At 37.1% G+C, this 10,875-nt stretch overlaps 1 protein-coding gene across 1 annotated transcript; it reads right to left on the bottom strand.

Annotated features, from left to right (window-relative positions):
* Positions 1–6,212: 6,212 nt before the first annotated feature.
* On the bottom strand, positions 6,213–6,944 carry LOC109862544 (vicilin-like seed storage protein At2g18540). The gene has a single exon (XM_020442611.1). The coding sequence runs from the start codon at positions 6,942–6,944 to the stop codon at positions 6,213–6,215; it is 732 nt and encodes a 243-aa protein (XP_020298200.1).
* Between the last annotated feature and the right edge of the window lie 3,931 nt (positions 6,945–10,875).

The raw sequence follows: 10,875 nt of genomic DNA, 5'->3' as shown, positions 1-10,875 counted from the left end.
AGGCAATTCATCGTCTTTCTAAATTTTAACGCGTCTTAGGGCCGTAGTGCGGTAGTGACACTTTTCCGGACATGGGTCCCTATACTCAAATGTTTTCTACTGTTGCACTGAATAACCCCTAGAAGTTTGATCCCATAGTTCTGAAACACCCTGTATATGTGTTACCTCTACCAAAGAAAGTTTTTGAGAAGGACAAAAGCGTTGTTAATTTAAAGTTTTAACTTATTTAATAATTCGAAATAAGAACTATCAAGCATGTCGAGATCGTTGATCAGATTTAAACCGTGAAATTGCATTTTTATATAAATCATTTCAGACATCAATTCTTTGTAAAAATTTGGTTCACGATCTAATATTAAGACGTTGTTTCAATCAAATGTGTGATCGTGATCTAAACTTATGTTTCGAAACAACCGATAACTGTGTAGAACGGATATTATTTTTACGTTCTTTTATTTTAGTATGCAGCTGCCTATCTAATATATATATATATATATTAAACAATTTGTAAAGAAGGAAATTGAAAGCCTATATTAAATATCAGAGAACATTAAACTTCAATGTTTTTAACTTATGTCTAAACAAAGTCACTCTACACACAATTTTTATTTAAAAGACGTACAATATTTATATATTGGGAATACAAATTAATTCGGTCCGTTTCCAAAAGATGGCTCCGGCTGTTGTGAATGGTTCATAGTGACAGCTGATTTTGGCGGTTTCAGAGAGGTTAGACATTTGCTAATAATATTCAGTTTATCTCGCTTTGAGGTTTTTTCATACAAAAACCTTGATTTTTACTGTGTTTGAAATGTCAAATTTTGTGTTAACCAAGCAGCATTTGCGGAAGGTTTTAATTTTTTGCTTTAATTGGAAGAAAAGTGCAGCTTAAGTTCATCAAATGCTTGTAGAAGTTTATGGTGACCCTGCTCCAACTGATAAATCAGGAAGGAAGTAGGGAATGGTTTTGACGTTTCAAGGATAGAGATTTCAACGTTGAAGACAATCTTCGCTCTGGACAGCCAAAAAAATTCGAAGACAAAGACTTGAAGGCATTACTCAAAGAAGATCAGAGTCAAACGCAAGAGGAGCTTTCAGAATCATTGGGAATAACTCAACAATCCCTTTCTGTAAGATTGAGAGCCATGGGAATGATTCAAAAACAAGGAAATTGGGTGCCTTATGAACTGAAACCGAGAGACGTTGAAAGGCAATTTTTCACTCGCGAGTTGCTGATTTAAAAGCAACAAAGAAAAGGTTTTTTTCATCGGATTGTGACTGGAGATGAGAAGTGGATATTTTACGACAACCCCAAGAAGAAAAAAGACTACGCTAAGCCCAGTCAATCGTTGCCATCGACTTCAACATCAACACCAAAGCCGAACATTCATGGTTCAAAAATCATGCTCTACATCTGGTGGGACCAAAATGTTGTTGTTTACTATAAGCTATTGAAACTTGGCGATTCCATTACAGGCGATCTGTATCGGCTACAATTGATTCATTTGAGCCGTTCATTGCGAGAAAAAGGTCCGGAATACGAGCAAAGACATGATAAAGTTATTCTTCTTTATGATAAGGCCTCATGTCGCAAAAGTCGTAAAAAAATATTTGGAAACGCTTAAATGGGATGTTTTACCGCACTCGCCGTATTCTCCGGACATTGCTTCTTTTGATTATTGGTTGTTCCGAAGGATGCAGCAAGATTTGGCAGGTCACTAGTTTACTTCTTTTGCAGAAATCGAAAATTAGTTCCAAACTTGGATCGCCTCCAAAGACGAGTCATTTTTTCGAGATGAAATTCGAAAATTGCCTGAGAGATGGAAAAATGTAGTAGCCAGCGATGGACAATACTTTAATTAATCTGTTTATTTATTTTGTTTTGAAATAAATCCATTGTTGAACACAAAAAAACGGATTGAACTAATTTGTACTCCCAATATTAATATTTTTTTTCCGAGATTTACAGTCTTGGAAAAAGTAATATTATTGATGATAGTAAAATATTTCAAGATGCGTTATATTTGTTTAGGAATTATTACATATGTGTTAACTGGAAGGATTCAAGAGTGTTTTGAATATTGAAAGTTATTACTGTTTTTTTTTTATATATTTTTGGTGTGTAAATTATAACAAGAATCTACATTTTTCAGACATAATCTCAAAATATTTAATTCATATTATACAAAATTCAATTAATTAATATTATATTTATATGATGAACAGCTCGTACTGAATACTATACCTTCAAGTCCAAATTACAAATTGGCGTTGCAACTGATTCCAGAATTTGACAGACTTAATGTCGAATCGTTTATCGAGCATGTCTAGGTCGCAGTGAAGCGACTGGCAACTGATCAACACGGACTATTGTTGATTAGTATCATCGCTCAGAAATTAACAGGAAGAGCAAAAGGCACAGTAAAGCTTGATGGCGTACAAAGTTTCTCACAATTATTTGAGAAATTCCGATCTTTGCACGGAAAAGCGCAAAATCTTACCGCGCTGGAAGTTCAACGAGACACCTGTTTCCAACGACCAAATGAGAGCGTTGACGACTTTATAAATCGTTTCTTTCGCGTTCAAGACAAAATCATAACTGCAATTAACGCGCAAAACACCAGCTACACAAAGATCGTCAGTCAAAAAAAAATATACTAACAAAAGGCAATCGAAGTTTTTCGTCGTAATGTGAAAATGGAAATCAGCGATCATCTTTACTCGTTCGATCATCTCGACACTTTAAATTTGGTATTTTGCAAAGCTCAAATGTTTGAAGGAGAATGAGAATGCAACGAAACAAAAATTACAAGAGATCGATGCCGCAGAAATCACAGTTTTCTTTAAAAGAATGTAATTATTGCAAGAGACGTGGACACGAAGAGAAGGAATGCAGAACAAAGATGTTTCATCAACTACAAGACCACCGACAGCAAAATTTTCACGAGCGCCGAATTAACGGTCAACCACTGGGCCTGCAATCGCATCGGTCACAGACAATGGAACAGGACGAGATCGAGTCATTTATCGAGGCGAATTCCAGCAAGGACCCGACGGAACATACGTCCGAGCACCACGAGTTGGACTAAAAATCTCAGGTTTCCAAAAAATTAGTTTTCTAGTAGATACCGGTTCAGATTTGTCATTAATGACATAACGCGAAGCGTATATTGAAAATAAAAATTTGCCGAGAGTAGGTCCTATTATAATAACAGGCGTAACAACTCACTCTTTGAAAACAAAATACGGTGTAGAAATAGAGATATTTGGGAAAAAACATATATTCCATGTGTTAGATGATAACTCACCAGTTAAATCAAGGTATTTTAGGAATAGATTTTCTTACGAAAAACAACTTCCTATTTTCACATAAGAATTTAATACTTGGAGGGCAAGAATTTAAGCGAATCGATAAGTCATATCTCAGTGCGTGCAAAAATCGGGATGTAGTAGTAATATTTGAAAATGACACAGGAGCTATCACAAAAATGAATGATTCCAATCAACCGATTATTCCAAAACATTTAATGAATAACATAAAATGCATTGAAAATTTTCACGAGAACAGTATCTATTCAATCACTAGACAATCTTTAAGTAATGATCGATTGCGCATATTAAAAGAAAGTACACGACTTTCACACATTTCAGAACACTCAAATGAAATTTGAAATATTGTACAAGAATTTCATGATATATTTGCCTTACCCGGAGATCCTCTTTTTCTAACTAATTTAATTCAACATGAAATTAAAACCACAGATGACGTTCCTATCAATACTAAACAATATCGTTATCCTCCGATACATCAAGAAGAAATTAAAACACAAATTAAAGACATGTTTTTTATTTTTATTTTTTTTTATTAAACTTAATCCTTGCCTTTCGGCTTTGGATGGCTTCCGGTTGCTTTACACTTTACATTTCTTACATTTTATCTATTTACATTTTTACCTCTTTACATCTTAATCTTTACCCGACATAACTTTCATTTTCATTTTAGCCTTTTAACATTTTAAACATTTTAACATTTTAACATTTTAGCCTCTATAAAACTTATGAAACAGATAACATAATATATTATATTATAATATTATAGTATATGACACCTTAGTATCGTAATATCGTAATATAGTAGTAATTAATTTCTCGTAATACTGCTAATTATCACTGTTCTTATTCCTATTCCTAATATTGCTTTTCCCCTTTCTCATCACTCGCCGCTCGTACTGTCCTTGCACTTAACATCACTCTGTTTATCCCCTGTGTATCTCTGCTTCTTTGGTATTCTTCTTTCTTTTTCTTTTCTCTTCTTTCCTCCCCTTCTTTCTCTTTCTTATCTTCCATTTCTTTTTCTTTTTCTTTCCTTATTTTATCTATTCTCCTCATTGCTTCACAGCCTTTCCCATCTTCACTTAAAAACTCTTCTTCTGATATTTCTTCTTTCGTTTTTTCGCAATTCTTCAATACATGTGTTAGGTCCTCTATTTCGACTCCGCATATTCTGCACATCCTTTCCTCCTCTGTTAGCCAGTGTTGGTTCCCTTTCATTTCGTTCCCGCATCTGTATCTTGCTATCCTTGTCCTTTCCTTCTTGTTTTTCTTTCCTCTTAAGTATGCCGGTGCTGCTTCTGTTCTTACTTTTTTATAGCTGACGTTGTACCTTAATTCCTCCATCTTTTTCTTTCTTTCTTCCTTATCTTTCTCTTTTATTTTCTCTATTATTTCTTGCACTACCTCCTTCATCTCCTCTTTCTCTCTCTTCTCTTTCAATTCCTCCCTGCTAATACCCACGTCTTTCATCACCTCTTTTCTCCATTTCTCCCACCTACTTTCTTCCCCTCTCTCTATTTCTTTCATGCACTCTACTACTAGCTTCTTTTTCGACTGCCGTGCCTTCTCTTCATATTTCACCGCTCTTTTTATGGCCTCCAGTCTTAGTTCCTTCATTTTCGTCTCCTCTTTTACAATATAATTCGGCGTTCTTCTATCCAATCCCAGTATCCACTTTATGTATTTTCTCGTCACTTTATCCAGTCTTTCTTCCTTCTTCCACCCCCATATTTCTGCGCCATATAATGCCACACTACCCACCAGAGCGTTGTACATTTTTGTATCATCCTTCTTCTGTAGTCCTCTTTAAATAATCTTTCCCCGATGCTCCACGTCTGCTTCATCGCGATCACCGCTCTTCTCATTCTTTCCTCCACATGTTTTTCTGCTTCTCCGTTTTTCTGTAGTATGTATCCTAAATACCTTATCTCCTTCACCTCCTCTATCCTTTCTTCTCTCCAGTTCCACTTTCTCGCCCTTTTTTTCCCTTTTCCTCTCTCGAACACCATTACTTTTGACTTTTCTGGGCTTAAAATCATTCCTTTTCCTTCTAAATACTTCCTGAACCTCCTCATCATGTTCTTCAGTTCTTGTTCGCTCCTTGTCATCCGCATAAGTGATCGTCCAGACTGTTTCTTTACTTATTGAAGCTCCACCGAATTGCTCTTTCCTCATTTCTGCTTCCAAGTCCATCATATATACGTTGAACAGTGTTGGGCTCATAGGACATCCCTGTCTGACTCCACTTCTCGTCCAGAACTTCTCCGACTTTCCTTTTCCTATTTTCACTTTGTTTTTCGTTTCTTTGTAGGTCTCCATGATTCTTTTTCTTAACTGTTCTCCAATCCTCGCCTTTTTCAGCATTTCTCTTAATTTAACCCTATCCACCTTGTCAAAAGCCGCTTTTAGATCCGCGAAGAATGCGAAGATCTTCCCTTTCTTTTTTGCTATTTCTTTGTTTGCTATGAAGTTCAGGATGTAAATTGCGTCCGTCGTGCCTCTTCCAGCCCTGAAACCAAACTGTCCTTCTTCCAATTTTTCTTCTACTTCTCTCTTCAATCTTTCATTTAGGATGTTTGCATATATCTTATACGCCGTATCCATCAGGGTCACCCCTCTGTAGTTCTTTACTTCGCCTTTCTCTCCTTTTTTGAATATGGGGCTAATTATCCCTCTATTCCACTCTTCAGGTATTCCTCCTTCCTTCCATATCTTCCTTATCAATTTTAAAAATACTTTGCCTGTTCTCTCCGGCATTAGCCTCCACGCTTCATTCTCTATTCCATTTTCTCCTGGTGCCTTTCCTTTTTTCAGTTTTCTTAATTGTTTCACTAGTTCTTCCTTTGTTATTTCTTCTATCTCTTCATTACTCTTCTTTCCTATTCTCCTCTTCGTTCCTCTTCCTCCTCCATTATCACTCTCTCCTTTGTTCCTCCTAGTAGCTCCATAAAATGTTCGTTCCAGGTGTGTAACTCTATCCCCTCGTCCACTCTTTCTCTCTTCTTTCTGTATTTATTTATATACCTCCATGCTTCTTCTTCTGTCCTTATGGATCTTATTTTTTCTTCCTCTTCCTCCTCGTGTTTCTTTTTCTCCCCTTCACACCATTTTCTATACTCCCTTCTCTTTCTTACATACTCCTCCCTTTTTATCTTGTCTTTCTTCAATTTTCTTAGTTTCCGTCTTAGCTCTCTTTTTTTCTCTTTCCATTCCTTGCTGTGCCATTCCTTTCTTCCTAACCTCCATGGCGTTACCTTTTTCTTGACCCTCATTATTGATTCTTTCACTTTATTTTCCATTGCTGACCACATCTCCTCTATATTTGTTTCCGTGCACCCCTCACATTTTTCATGATAGTGCTCTATCCCTTCCACCGACCATACGCTCCTTTTCACCTCCACACAGCCACTTTCTTTTCTTCTTTTTCTTCTTATTCCTTCTATTTCCACTTCCATTGGAACATGGTCCGATTCTGTTCTGCTTCCTTCCTCCACCTTTCTTACCTCCTCTATAGCCTTTTCATTCGTTACCACATAATCTATTACCGATGCTCCTTGTTCTCCTATGTATTTCCATTCTCCTTGCTTTCTATTGCTTCCGTTAAGTATCATCTATCCTTTTTCTTTCAGCTTGTTTACCAATATTCTCCCTTCTCTGTTCACCACCTTGTCTCTTGATCTCCTTGTTTTCTCCTCCTCTTTTTTTCCGTATCCTATTGGTCCACCTTCCTCCCCGGTTCTAGCGTTAAAGTCTCCTCCTAACATTAAATATCCTTCCTTGTCTTCCTCTATTGCCTCCTCCAGGTTGTCCATTGTTTCTTCTATATTTTGATTATACAGAGTAATTATCCTCCACTTTTTTCTGTTGTATGCCATGCTTATCTCCATTGCTCCTTTGTTTATTTCTTTTACTTTTACTCCCCTCAGTTCTTTGCTAGTTGCCACGATTATCCCTCCTTTGGCTCTTCCTTTCGCGCACTCCCTTGTCGCCGGTATGCAATTCCACTTGTATTTGTTTGGCACTCTCGTTATCCATTTCTTCCACGTTTCTTCTTCTATCCAAGTTTCTGTCAGACCTATAATGTCAAATTTTTCCAGATACTCCCATGTTTCCTCACATTTGTTTGCCAATCCTGCAATATTCCAAAAACATATTTTTAATTTTTTCTCTTTGTCCTCCTCCTTCTCCCTCCCTTCCTCCTCCCTTTCCTGATTCTCTCATCCTCAATCTCTTTTTTCACTTCTTGTTTCTTCCAATCTCCCTGCCTTCTCATTCCATCTGTACCACTTCTCTTTCTTCTTAATTTTCATGTAACCTACTTTCACTTTATCATCTCCCTTCTCTCTTTCTTCCTTTGCTATTCCTCTCAGCCTCTTCTGTATCTCTCTTTCTTTTCTTGTTAAATCATCTTCTATTATAATTCCTTTGTTTAATCCTTTTTTCTTACTCATAATTTCTCTTTTTTCCTCCCATTTATCTATCTCTGCAATCACTATGTTTTTACTTTCATTTATTCTGATCTTGCTTGCCTTTTTTACTGCCACTTCTATCTTCAGGCTATCCTCTATAAATTCTTTCACTTCCTGTTCTAGCCTTTCCCTTTTATCTTCTCTCCACTTCACTCCTTTTATAACTACGTTGTTCTTCCTTTCTCTTCTCTCTTTTCTTTCATTGGTCCATTCCAGTTCCTCTATTCTCTTCTCTAGTAACTCTTTTTCTTGTCTCCACTTTTCTCTCTCTCTTCTTCTTTCTTCTTCTCTTGTCCTTCTTTCTTCCACCATCTGTTCCTTCATTCTTTCCATTTCTTCCCTCATTTCTTTTCTCATTTCCTCTATTTCTCTCTCTCTATTATTATTCTCTCAAATCCTTTCCTCCATACTTCGTCACCGCCGGTGACATATTTCTCTAGTGACTTTTCGTCTCCTCTGTTTTTACTCCTGCTCCCCGCCTGCTTTCCCGCCGTCGGCGCCATCTGCTACTTCCTTTTTCTTCCACCTTCTCCCGCCTTTTCTCGCTTCTCCTTAACCTTTCTACTCCTTACGTTTTTCGCCCTGGACAGCTCTGCTCTCCTTTTGTTGCTCCCTTGTGCCTTTATTTCCTCGTCTTCTCTCGCTCTTCCTCTCTCTTCTCGTTACCACTATTCCCACTAAACTCGCTACTTTCCACTTTTATCTCACTTTTTCTTCTCGCTACTGTGTATGCCCTTGTGCCTTTCTCGCTAGCTCCACCGGAAGTCCAATTAAAGACATGTTAGAAAAGGACATTATAAGAGAATCAGACTTACCTTACAACTCACCGCTGTGGGTAGTACCGAAAAAACAAGACGCGTCGGAAAAAACTAAATGGAGATTAGTTATAGATTATAGAAAACTTGATGAAAAAACTATTCAGGATGCTTATCCTCTTCCAAATATTGATAAAATTTTAAGTAAGTTAGGAAACGCACGATATTTTTCAGCTTTTGATTTAGCATCGGGCTTTCACTAAATCAACATGAATTCAAAAGATATTCCTAAAACAGTTTTTTCAACTTCAAATGGACATTACGAATATACGCGTATGCCTTTCGGTTTAAAGAATGCATTACCGACGTTTCAAAGAATGATAAATAAAAGATTAAAAGGTTTAGTCGGAAATAGTTGTTTTGTTTATATTGTAAAGAATATGTTGCAGACGACGCTAGTCTGGTGCATTCTCTGCTGAATACTATGGTAACTAACAGCTGTAGATCGATATACGAAAATCGATCCGCTTGCGATTCTCGAAATGCGAAGGCGAACCATGTTGAAACTCAGACAGAGATCCCAGATCGTGCAAACAGCATCGAAGCGGCGAAACCCCCACCACTTCGATGCTCTCGTACGCACACAAGCGAGAGCCGCGTCCGTGTGCGACACGCTCGGTTGTCGGCTTGTGGAAGAGTGCAGACATAGCATGTTGTGTCTTCTTTTCACCAAGACGGTCACGGCTGTGTTCCAAATTGACTGCCAGCGCTGTAAGTATGTCGTCATGAAAGCAAGCTACCAACATCGTTTCAATTTTGCTAAGCATACTATCAGCACAAATATGGATTTCAAATTGGAACGATATTTTAGTCCGTATCAGTGCTATAATAGCAGAGAAAATAAACATACATAACTTAAAAATATGGAAAACAATATACAAAAAAAATTACTATTCGAAAATTACATTAAAGAAATATGTGATTCTAGTGAAGAATCAGATTCAGATTCAGATTTAGATCTTCTAGCAGAAGCATTACATAATTGCGAACATATACCAAAAATTAAAAAAATATATTGTAAGAATTATATCGAAGATGTGGTTTGGCAATATACCGATGCTGATTTTAAAAGTCATTTTCGGTAAGTAATTTATTAAAATATTATTTTTTATGTAATTAACAAATAGAAGTTATTAATGATATTTTATATAATATATGTTTTATTTGAATTAAAAATAAAATGCATAAGTACATATAAGTCTAGAGAGAAAATTACATATATTAAAGTACTGTAAAGAATGACTATGCGTGTATATATAACAATATATATATATAGGCTATGCAAAATTCATATTATATATATATAATGTGAATTATATATATATATATATATATACCCAGCAAACAATTTGGTTGCGAGATGTCGCAGTTTTGTCGCCAACCGCCGGCGAAATTAGTAGACTAAATCCATATCCATCTGTGTCCTCATTAGGATATGGTTTGGCGACCATATCTGTCAAACATGTAAGATGTCAAAATCAGACCAAAATCATAACAAGTCTGCTACTAGCAAAGCAAAGCCAAAGTGACGCACCAAATCCAGAACAGATTTGGTGATCGTTTGTTGGCGCCAAAATTGCGCCAAATACACATCATATCTGTTACCAGCACTGTTAACAAAACAGTAGCAAGTACAGACCAAATTTGTCGTCAGAAACGTCGACAGATTGCTACCAAACGCAGATCAGATCTGTTCCCTAGAATCCAAGTGGAATTACTACAAAAAAAAAGAAAATCAGTGGTATATCGCCTTATCGGAAAAGAATTAATTCGAGATTTCATTCGAATTAATTTCTAGAAGCCTGATTCAACTCGTTGATCAACCGATGAACTCCATTGAAAAAGACCGAATCTGAAAAAATCCTAAATGTGATAGCGGGATTTGAACTCGAGACCTCTGTTGTGAGCCAATTTTTGTGTTAAGATGAGGCCATTAAGCAATGTGATGAGACATCACTGTCATTGCTCAATGACCTAGTTAGATAGCAGGAAGGCAGCAGTTCTAGGAAGAACTACTGGTTGCCACAGGGCGCCACACATCGCCGCGTTGTGTGAAGTGCAAACGCAGCATGTGTCGACACCGGCACCGGTAACTAGCACGGCCGTTGCTAGGACCGGTGGGCCTGCTGAATCAGCGCGATCGATTACTATAAATCGATCGCGTGGATGAAGCAAAGGAGAGACTGAGTTGGGACTGCTAGCTCACTGTGTGGCTCCGCAAGCCGGAGAGTTTACCGCAGTGAGACATAGCCGTGTAA

Source organism: Pseudomyrmex gracilis, unplaced genomic scaffold (assembly GCF_002006095.1).
Source record: "Pseudomyrmex gracilis isolate BER0280 unplaced genomic scaffold, ASM200609v1 scaffold_1948, whole genome shotgun sequence".
Taxonomy (NCBI): domain Eukaryota; kingdom Metazoa; phylum Arthropoda; class Insecta; order Hymenoptera; family Formicidae; genus Pseudomyrmex; species Pseudomyrmex gracilis.
Note: the sequence above shows the minus strand (reverse complement) of the source record. Positions and strands in the feature narration are given on the sequence as shown.

Coding starts and splice junctions, on each gene's coding strand:
- LOC109862544 (XM_020442611.1), bottom strand. CDS start 6,944: ATGATACTTAACGGAAGCAATAGAAAGCAAGGAGAATGGAAATACATA.